This window comes from Acipenser ruthenus, chromosome 43, assembly GCF_902713425.1.
Source record: "Acipenser ruthenus chromosome 43, fAciRut3.2 maternal haplotype, whole genome shotgun sequence".
Classification (NCBI taxonomy): domain Eukaryota; kingdom Metazoa; phylum Chordata; class Actinopteri; order Acipenseriformes; family Acipenseridae; genus Acipenser; species Acipenser ruthenus.
In genome coordinates, this window is record NC_081231.1 from 3,732,754 (window position 1) to 3,743,375 (window position 10,622).

General features: G+C 41.7%; 1 protein-coding gene across 2 annotated transcripts; it reads left to right on the top strand.

Moving 5' to 3' along the window:
• LOC131709458 (zinc finger protein 184-like) lies at nt 1-9,814 on the top strand. Of its 2 annotated transcripts, none has more exons than XM_059012040.1 (3): nt 1-1,107; nt 3,495-3,806; nt 5,427-9,814. In XM_059012040.1, the coding sequence occupies exons 1-3, from the start codon at nt 837-839 to the stop codon at nt 6,260-6,262; spliced, it is 1,419 nt and encodes a 472-aa protein (XP_058868023.1). In that variant the 5' UTR covers nt 1-836; the 3' UTR covers nt 6,263-9,814. The 2 variants fall into 2 exon arrangements, with proteins under 2 accessions (XP_058868023.1, XP_058868022.1); XM_059012039.1 differs by having other exon boundaries at nt 3-1,107; nt 3,486-3,806.
• The last annotated feature ends 808 nt before the right edge of the window (nt 9,815-10,622 follow it).

Sequence of the window (10,622 nt, forward strand, 5' to 3'; positions counted from 1 at the left end):
ACGCAGCGGCCCTCGAAGAAGGCGTATCTGTGCAGATCAGCGGAAATCTGCGTTATAAGAACACTACCAATATGCGTTTGACAACATCAACGTCAGTACGAGTCAATTGCAACGAACTGAAAGCAGCGCACTAACTGGGGATGCTCACGTGGTTGCACGGAGCACGGTAATAAACCAGCACGCAAGTTAATAGGTGTTGTCAAAAGCATATTGTTTGGGGATGTTAACGAGCTGCGCTGTCTCTGCTTTCTGATGATGTAACATTCTCAGCAGAGACAGTCGAATCTGCCTCCATGTCGGATTCCGCGCAGTGTCCGCATCGCATCCAACACAGCGCTCACAGAGCCGACATGGAGACTCTGCGATCCAGTTTCAGAACCGCCTCGACCCGCCCTCGCTTCCATAGGGAGACCAAAGAGCCAATCATACGCGGCGGTTCCACCCAGCCACGCCTTCTGCTAGTGACGCTCCCATTTCAGTACCGGAAATAGAAAGGTTTGCTTTGTTTACGTGGAGAGAGGTGGCTGCAGTCACTGGTGATTTTACAACACACTGTTTAAGGTGTTTAGTTTGGGTTGAAATGTTTTTTTTTTTAGGTAATTTTTGAGTATTGTGTTTGTTTATTACCTGCACGGGGTTCTTGGAAAAGGAAATACTCCCTTTAATAAAGTCTGTTGTTTGTGTCAGTTATTTATCACACCAGAGAAGTGATGAATATGTTTGAATGCGGAGGCTACGGTAAAAACAAATATATCTTACTAAATACAAACCGAAGACGGTGTTTCTGAATGAAAAGAAGATTCCGCTAGACCAGTCTCAAACTAAAGCCAGTGAAGATGGACGTCAGTGTCTCCGTGTCGTGGTTTCAAGACGAGCTCGCCTCCACCGTCGAGCTCGCAGTGAAAGCGGCTGCAGACAGCGTCGTGTGCGCGATTACTGAAGCTGTCTGCAGCAAATTCACTGAATTACAAGAGGAAATGTCTGGAATGAAGAGAGAGAATGAAAGTCTGAAGCTGAGATTGGAAATATCAGAGAGCCAGCTGAAAGCCGTGCGAGGGTGTATAAACGCTGCAGATGCAGACATTAAACAGCCTTTCATATTTCAAGGTAAGATTGGTTTTAGTGTGTGGTATTGCTCGGTCAATCCAACACCTCAAACCACCTTCTACTGGAAAGATCTTGGGTCGAATCTCTCTTCAGACACGTTTTAAACTGTTTGATTACTATAAGCGCTGTTAATAGCACAGCTCTGTCCTAATATTGGTTATAAGGAGTCTAATTGAGGCATTGTGTTATTTTATAGACTATAAGAACGTAGTGTATCAAACCTAGTCTAATTCATATTTAAATAGGTATTCTAGAAACTAAGAAAGTACTATATAAGTCTTAACCAGTCTGTAATTAGAGAGCCTCAAATGGTGTCTTTCAGGTAAAGTGATGTCTTGTATAGAGTCTCACTGAGAGTCACAGACCATATTGCAGAGCTTTAGAATAATGATTTGGGACCTCATATCAACACCCAGCAGCACATCTGTTTTTAGATGAATGGTTTCATTGTCTTCAGCTCCAGTGCTGTGTTTGTCTTTGGTACAGTCGCTTTAGTCCTGTTTCCTTATTGTTCCACACACACATTTACAGCGATCTTTCCAGATCTAACTGGGTGAATAAAGGGGGTGGAGCAGCACCCTGCCTGTACCAGTATATATTATAACAGTGCATTATTAAGAATGGATAGTGGTTCAGTATATATTATACTATAACAGTCTGTATTATTCTATTATTAACAATGGATAGTGGTTCAGTATATTATACTATAATAGTGTGTATTATTAAGAATGGATAGTGGTATAGTATATATTATACTATAACAGTGTGTATTATTAAGAATGGATAGTGGTATAGTATATGTTGTACTATAATGGTGTTTGTTATTCTGTTATTAAGATGTATCATTTGCTCAAAACAGCGTGATGCTGCAGTTAGAAAAATTCTAACCATAAAATGAATAAATAAAGTACTTTGTTCAGCTGATAGTAAACAGAATTAGGAAACGATCGCTCTTATTGTTTAAAATCCAGACACTTACTAATACAGGGTATAACAGAATTAGGAAACGATCGCTCATATTGTTTAAAATCCAGACACTTACTAATACAGGGTATAACAGAATTAGGAAACGATCTCTCATATTGTTTAAAATCCAGACACTTACTAATACAGAGTATAACAGAATTAGGAAACGATCTCTCATATTGTTTAAAATCCAGACACTTACTAATACAGAGTATAACAGAATTAGGAAACGATCGCTCATATTGTTTAAAACCCAGACACTTACTAATACAGAGTATAACAGAATTAGGAAACGATCTCTCATATTGTTTAAAATCCAGACACTTACTAATACAGAGTATAACAGAATTAGGAAACGATCTCTCATATTGTTTAAAATCCAGACACTTACTAATACAGGGTATAACAGAATTAGGAAACAATCGCTCATATTGTTTAAAATCCAGACACTTACTAATACAGAGTATAACAGAATTAGGAAGCGATCTCTCATATTGTTAAAAATCCAGACATTTACTAATACAGGTTATTATTTAAGAGCAGAGGATGCATGCAATAGGGAGAGCCACACCATTACAAATGTATTGTAATACTAGAAGGGATGTGATTGGAAGTATAGCTACAGTTCACATGACGTTGCACAAGTAAGCTTCCAATGTTGTTACTAATGATTATTACACAGGTGGAGTTTGTACAAAAAAACATATTGCTGCACTTTGAAAAGTCAGAATTGTGTAAATCACTTGTTTACATGAAACTGCTTTGAGAATAAGCAGCTCTCCTGCTGCAGCCCCTTGTCTGCTCATTGTATTTATTATTATTTATTTCTAAGCAGACGCCCTTATCCAAGGCGATTTACAATTGTTACAAGATATCACATTATACAGATATCCCTTTTTTTACCCATTTATACAGTTGGCTTTTTACTGGAGCAATCTAGGTAAAGTACCTTGCTCAAGGGTACAGGAGCAGTGTCCTCCACCTGGGATTGAACCCTCAACCCTCCAGTCAAGAGTCCAGAGCCCAGAGCCCTAACCACTACTCCACACTGCTGCCCAATGACACATTGAAACTTGTATTCTGTGTTGACAGTTTCCATCCAAACCATTATCACAATACAGTTTGAGCACAGAAAGACATTCCTTAGACCCTTTGCTAAGACTTGCCTCTGTTGTCCTCAGCTGTTGTGAGGTTTCCTGCTACAAGGGAAATGTGTTTTAATTGGGGAGTTAAAAACAGTGTAAAGTAATTGTATTAATTTAAGAATAAATAAATAAATAAATAAATAAATAAATAAGAGAAATAGCTCCTCTTAGACCCGGTGACAGTAGCATTCTGACAAGGGTCTGGCTTTGTGAAGAGTCTAGCTAGTAAGAAAGAGTTGTAATGTTATACAATTTTGTTTCCCACAGATCCCATAGAGAGCCACGCTATCCCCGAATCTGAAGCACAGAAAGGGCCAAAGATAGAAGCAGTTTACAAACAAGAGGATACCTTTGACCAGGAGTGGTGTCCAAGTCTAATGCAGGTTACAGAGCTGACATTTGTTAAAGATGAAGACGTCCCTGAACAGGAATGTGTTCCTATCAAAGAGGAATTCATACAGCAGGAATGTGTCCCCATCGCAGAGGAACTTCCTACTGAAAATAATGTCTGTACACTTGAGGAGAACAACAAGCTGGGATTAAACCTGTGTGATGATTCTCCATCTGAATGTGAACTGGGATTTAGAGGTAATCATACAAAACAAGCAGCATTGAGCTGCCTATTCATCCTGCAGAACCTGGTACTGAACACCAGCAGTGTGCTTGAGATTCATATTTTAACCAGGGGGAATTACCCAACCACTATGTCAACAAGGACATAACTGTGCTTGTTCCTGAGGCACCTGCTAGATGTGCAGCCACTGCCACGCCTCTTTAGAATGCTGTTAGATCAGCGATGTCCAATCACGCTCCTGGAGGCCATTCCGCTCCACATTGAACAGGTTCACTTCTATAAAGTGCTACTCCTGTGCCTGGATGGAGGTTTAATTGGTTCAATTAAACAACTTCAAACAGGGTTGGAACAAAGATCATGAGTGGAAGGGCCAGCTTTGCACACCCCTGTGTTAGATCTGTGCCTTTCCCCATTTCTGGTAGACTGTTTGCAGTTGTGCTGCTCCCACAGCTGTACAGAGCTCCAGGGATCACATGTCCCATCACTGGGTGATGTCAAATCCAGTCGGGTTGCTTAGCGTCCCCAGAAGAAACATTTCAGTAGAGAATTTCTGTGGAGAGTATGCAGCAGCATCGCCACAATGAGAGTGAACCCGTATTGTATGACCCGTCAGTCTTATTTTATTTCTTACACTTTATTCAAATATAATATCATGTTTAAAAGCTCATCTCACTACAACTGTCCCAGGGACTGTAATGTTTGCTCGCACTGCCACATTTGACTCTTGTGTGTCTCACAGTAAGCATTGCTGTGTTGTTATTGTCACAGTACAGTAAGTATGTGTGTGGACTGGTTCTGTACAGCAGACCAGTGAATCAGTTTCAGCTGTGAGGTGGATTCTGGGAATTGTAGTTTTACTGGATCTTTGCTTACAGATATTTTACACAAAAATCATAAAAAGAGAAATTTGTTGTGGAAAAACACCCCCCCTCTAGACTTACATAGTTCTACATATTGTGTGTCTTTGATACAGGTAGAATAAAAAAGGCAAGGTGCAGGGCATGGGGTTGCAAATGGAATTTCTGTTTTTAGAAGCAAATATTAATTCTCAAAAAACAAATTAAAATATTACATAAATAGCAGTACTATCAAAATGCAGGTACTAAATAACTCGGTTCTATATAGTCAGGATTTTTCATGACGCGCTGTTGGCTCGATTTAAAATATTCTAATTTAAATGGTAAAAAAAGCAGGTCGATTTTCATTTTCCACGTGATTGACATGCTGACGTCATTCTTGCTATGACTGACACTTGCAGGACACTAGCTGGTAAACGAATCCGCCTCATCTCAAGCAGCCAGTCACTGAACTGCTCATTCACTTGTCTTCAACACAGAGACAGAACACCGGTACAAAGCGTTTGTGTTTTTCCAGGAACATCTCATCAAAATAGTCAGGAATGTTATGACATAGCCATGGATTTTTTCCGGCTCCCAGCATTTATCTACATTCCTGAATATGGTAACAGTAAAAGGAGGCTGACATGAATAGGTGTGATATGAAGTGGATTCGCTCAGTACACAGTCATCAGAGTTCACTGTAGTTGTCATGTTTATGACATGAAGCCCTGCAGAACAGTGCATGTGGAAGAATGCTGTACAATAACTTTGTTTCTCTTCTCTTTCTTTCTTTAGCTTCTAAAGTAGATGAAGGAGAACGTGACTCCACTGCATCACCCCAGTGCAAAAACTCTTCTAGAGGCAAACCACAGTTCAAGAAACACAGAGAAACAACACCCCAAGAAGAATATGTGAAGACATTGAGAACTCACTCAGTTAAAATCCCTTCTTTACAAGACAGACACCCACTTACTGTGGAGAGTACAGAGACGGCACATTCTGTATGTTTTAACAATTCTGCAACCCAGGGCAGCTTGAAGACCTTGCCTCATTCTGTTAAAGGTGGGAAGAGTTCCTGTCAATTAGACGTTCCTGAAACTCACAAGGGAAATCCCACAGGAGGGACTACATTTTCCTGGGCTGATTGTGGGAAGAGTTTCAATCATATATCACTGCTTAAAAGACACCAGCACATTCACACAGGCGAGAAACCATCCCACATACAGTCCAGTGATAAGAGTTTCACACAATTAGGACATCTTCATTCACACCAGCGCATTAACATAGGAGAGAAACCTTATTACTGCACTGAGTGTGGGAAGACATTCAGTCACATAGGAAACCTTAAAAAACACAAGGCCATTCACACAGGAGTGAAACCTCATCACTGTGATGTTTGTGGGAAGAGATTCAGCCAGTTAGGAGACCTTAAAAGACACCATAAAATTCACACAGGAGAGAAACCTTATCACTGTGCTGTTTGTGGGAAAAGATTCAGCCAGTTAGGAGACCTTAAAAGACACCATAAAATTCACACAGGAGAGAAACCTTATCACTGTGATGTTTGTGGGAAGAGATTCATCCTGTTTGGAAACCTTAAAAGACACCTTAAAATTCACACAGGTGTGTAATCGTATCCCTGCACTTAATGTGTGAAGAAGTTAAGTCAGTTGCTGGCTCTTACAGGACTCGAGAACTTTATCAGAATTGCAGACACTTGGTGACCCCTAAACAACAGAAGGACATTTGACTGAAAACAAAAGAATAAACTTGCTTGATAAATACGGTCACCACTAATCACAATTTGTGCAGCTCACGGACCACAAATATGAACGAGTACATCTTGTATTCATCGTCTTGTTGAGCATTCGGATTGTGTTACGTCACATTAGTAATTGTAACACAGCAGGGAGGGGGTTAAAGCCTCCCTGAGTGGAAAACATGTGTGGAATGCACATTTGTTTAGTTTAATTGTTTTGGTTTATTGTTTCATTGATTTGTTAATTGTTTTATTATTAATTATCCCCTGCACCTGGTAGCTATTGTTAAATTAAAACCAGGTGCAGGGTATTTAAGAGAGGCAGCTAGTCTGCTCAAGGCTGCTGAGGAGAAGGAGGCAGAAAGGTGTGCTCTGCTTCCTGGCAGTCATGAGCTAAAAAGTAAGTGCTGTATAAAACCAGTGTGTTTTGTAAGGACAGGGAAACAGCGTAGCTGTCCCGTGTTAGCCAGGGTGTTCCTGTGTGTTAGGTAGTGCTCGTACAGAGCTAGGTGTTTATTTTGTGTGTTTTGTTTGATTTTTGTGTTTATTAAAAATAGCGCACCAGCGCTTAAAATCCATTTCTGTGTGCTGGGTCTATTTTTAAAGGGGCAACGAACCCGAGTGGGTGGAGATATTTTACATTTGGTGGCAGAAAGTGTGGGCGCCCCTACGACCCAGAAAATGGATTTGAAAGAATTGATTGCAATGCTCAATCGCAACACCGCTGCTCAGAAAGAGCAGACAAAGAAGTGGAGACAGGAGTGGGGGCTACCGGATCCGGAGCCGACAGAGCTAGACCTGCTACTCCAAAAGTGGGAGCAAGCAAGAGGTGCCCTGCTGACTCCAGCTTCAGAGCCCAGAGGGGAGGAGCCGCCGCTTCCAGAGCCCAGAGGGGAGGAGCCGCCGCTTCCAGAGCCCAGAGGGGAGGAGCCGCCGCTTCCAGAGCCCAGAGGGGAGGAGCCACTGTTGCCAGAGTCACCAGTGGAAGTCAAGGGGGAGGATGTGCCGCCTCCCCTGCAAGCCAGTCCGGCGTTGCCGAGGGAGGTCCCTTGTCCCGGCAGCGTGGACACCAGGCCGGAATGCCCAGACCTCCCTCCGCTTGACCTGGCTCCCAGGTCGCAGTACAGCCAGGCACAGTCGCCTGCCTGGTCCCTTGCTTCACTCCCCCTGGAATCCCAGACGTCGCTGCGCAGGATGAAGACGTCACTGCGCAAAAGGCAGACGTCGCTGGCGCTCCCCCTGCTGATTGCTCCATTCCGCCTACCTACTGCTCCGCTCCCCCTGAGATTCAAGACGTCGCTGCGCCGGTCCACAGCCACGCGCCTCTGCCTGCCAGTCCTGGCTCCCGGTCACCGGCCTGCGCTGTGGTCGCCCTGGACAAGCCGTCTGGGTCCCTCCTCGTCGGTCCTAGGTCCATCCCTGGAAACGCCGGAGGGACCAACCCACCCTCAAGCCCGCCCGTGGAAGAGGGCGACAATTGACATTGCTGGACTTGAGGGTGGGTGGTCATTTAAGGGTGGAGGGAGGTGGCCGTCGAGTGGCCGGTGTCTTGAAAAGACAAGGGGGGGGGGAAGTGTAACAAAGCAGGGAGGGGGTTAAAGCCTCCCTGAGTGGAAAACATGTGTGGAATGCACATTTGTTTAGTTTAATTGTTTTGGTTTATTGTTTCATTGATTTGTTAATTGTTTTATTATTAATTATCCCCTGCACCTGGTAGCTATTGTTAAATTAAAACCAGGTGCAGGGTATTTAAGAGAGGCAGCTAGTCTGCTCAAGGCTGCTGAGGAGAAGGAGGCAGAAAGGTGTGCTCTGCTTCCTGGCAGTCATGAGCTAAAAAGTAAGTGCTGTATAAAACCAGTGTGTTTTGTAAGGACGGGGAAACAGCGTAGCTGTCCCGTGTTAGCCAGGGTGTTCCTGTGTGTTAGGTGTTTATTTTGTGTGTTTTGTTTGATTTTTGTGTTTATTAAAAATAGCGCACCAGCACTTAAAATCCATTTCTGTGTGTTGGGTCTATTTTTAAAGGGGCAACGAACCCGAGTGGGTGGAGATCTTTTACATAATATATTAAATAGATTGTTATTATGTTTGCAAGTTTCTCTTTCCTAGTCTCTGTAAGTCGCCTTGGATAAAGGTGTCTGCTAAATAAACAAATAATAATAAACATATTTTGTCATTAAGTTTTATATAGCTCTATGATTTATAAAAATACTTTTTACAACTTGATGTTGCTTTAAAGCCCATTTCAATTCTACAATGTCCTGTAAAATGTTCCCCGCTGTTACAAGTTTGTTCTAACTTTTTATTATTTATGTTTTTGGGAAATGCACTTGTCAGATATTCTATTGATCTGTAGTTTCAAGTCATTATTATTTGTAGTGTTTTAGATACAAGGTTGTGAGATTTTAAACAGCAATCTCACACGACTGCATGGAAGTTAGAATCGGGGATCAAGGATTTATAAACTGCAGAATCAGGAATGGAAGACAGAGCAGGCATTTTCAATACTTGGAAATGGGACTTTTAGCAACAATGCCTACATCTTTTGTTTGAAGTAGATTATGATTAGTTGGTCCGCAACTTAGTATGCAGCTCTGTACTATGTTTGTTGCAATTGACCCAGATGGTTCTCATTGCTGGCTTTATTAGCAGCACTAGGCACTGGGAAATGTAGTTCTGATGCCATTTTAAAATCCCAGAACTACATTCTCTTTAACAGATTTCCATAAATGCTGTGCACCACCACTATCTGTGGAAGAGGCTGAAAGTAGAAACATGCAATGCTGTTACAAAGCAATGCCAGCAGCATTCATCTGGAGAGCATGCACAACCTCTGCCCCAGATTTACAGCCTAATAAAGTCAAGGATACCAAATCTGCTAACGGCTGTGGAAGATGATATTGATAGTGATGGTGTTGGAGTGGCTACACAAGAGGCTGTCCCTGGAACATGAGGTATCATTCACTACAAAATGAGTATTCAAATCAATTGTAAGATAGCAGGGAGAGGTTCTGATTCCTCCCTATATGCACTTTTTGTTTAATTGTTTAATTATTTTGTTAATTGTTTTACTGGTTTCTTTAATTATCTCCTGCACCGGGCAATTATTGAAAATTAGAGCCTGGTGCAGGGTATAAAAGGGAAACAGTCAGTCTGCTTTAGGCTGCTGTGTGGAGAGCCTGCTTGACAGTGTGCACAAGCGTATAAAAAGGAAAAGGTAGTGATAACCTTTTTGATCTGTGTTAAACCTGTGTGGTTTGTTTTGTTTGTGTGTTTTGTTTGATTGGCAGGTAAACGGCTTAGCCGTCCTGCAAGATAGTTTAGGTTCCTGTGTTATGTTCAGTTTGTGCTCAAGAGCTAGGTGTTTGTTTCGTTTATTTTGTTTTTGTTATTATTAAAAAATAGCGCAAAAGTGCTTTAAAACCTCCATTCCTGTGTGTTGTGTCTGATTTTAAAGGAGCAGCGAACCGCGGAGAGTGAAGCTTTGTTACACTATGCAAAACTCACCATTCTGATTTCTCTATCGCTCTGCTCCTTCTCCCTAAACTACAGAATTTGCCTATCTCATTGTGAAAAGAAATAGTTCTTAAAAGATATCTTCAACTTTCAGCTTTTATTTTTCTTTTTAGATGTGGGTCGCACCCCTTGCACAGCTGTGTGATCTCATGCAGTATTTATAAATGCATGTAGACAATTCCTGCCGTACCTTTCTCTCCACATAAACTTGTCCAGGTATAACGGTATCAGCTCTTCTGTGCCTTTTATTGTTTTAAATGGTGTCTTAACACAGACCCTGTAGCTGTCCAGCCCTAAACTTCAAGTCAGTTTGATAAGGGTATTTCATAATGCAAACAGGATCTTAGGTTAGTTCTACATCAGTTTCCCGACAGCAGTAAAATAGTTTGTGTAACAATAAAGACGTGTTGTGTGATTTTTATTAGAGTTTCATTTATTAAGTGTTTTGTACATTCTTAAGCTGGAACTCCTTATCAGTTTTACTCTCAAAGTGGTATAATGATTGTTTTAAAATGCACCAGTTTAAATGTAGTTACCTACTTAACTAGTGATACTGATATTCATCAGAAATGTTTTGTATGAAATTGTAGTGCTCACCAGACAAGCAGATCTCAGGTTTCAGGAGCTGTGAACTTGGTTCCTAAACCACTCAGCTGCCCACTCGTCCCAACATCCACTATCCCACATATCAAACCGCCAATGGACCTCACTGCAACAAT

Excerpts from the sequence above, each read along its gene's own strand:
- LOC131709458 (XM_059012039.1), top strand. The coding sequence starts at position 837 with ATGGACGTCAGTGTCTCCGTGTCGTGGTTTCAAGACGAGCTCGCCTCC. Across the intron at positions 1,108-3,485 it reads ACAGCCTTTCATATTTCAAG|ATCCCATAGAGAGCCACGCT; the intron begins GTAAGATTGGTT and ends TGTTTCCCACAG. Across the intron at positions 3,807-5,426 it reads ATGTGAACTGGGATTTAGAG|CTTCTAAAGTAGATGAAGGA; the intron begins GTAATCATACAA and ends TTCTTTCTTTAG.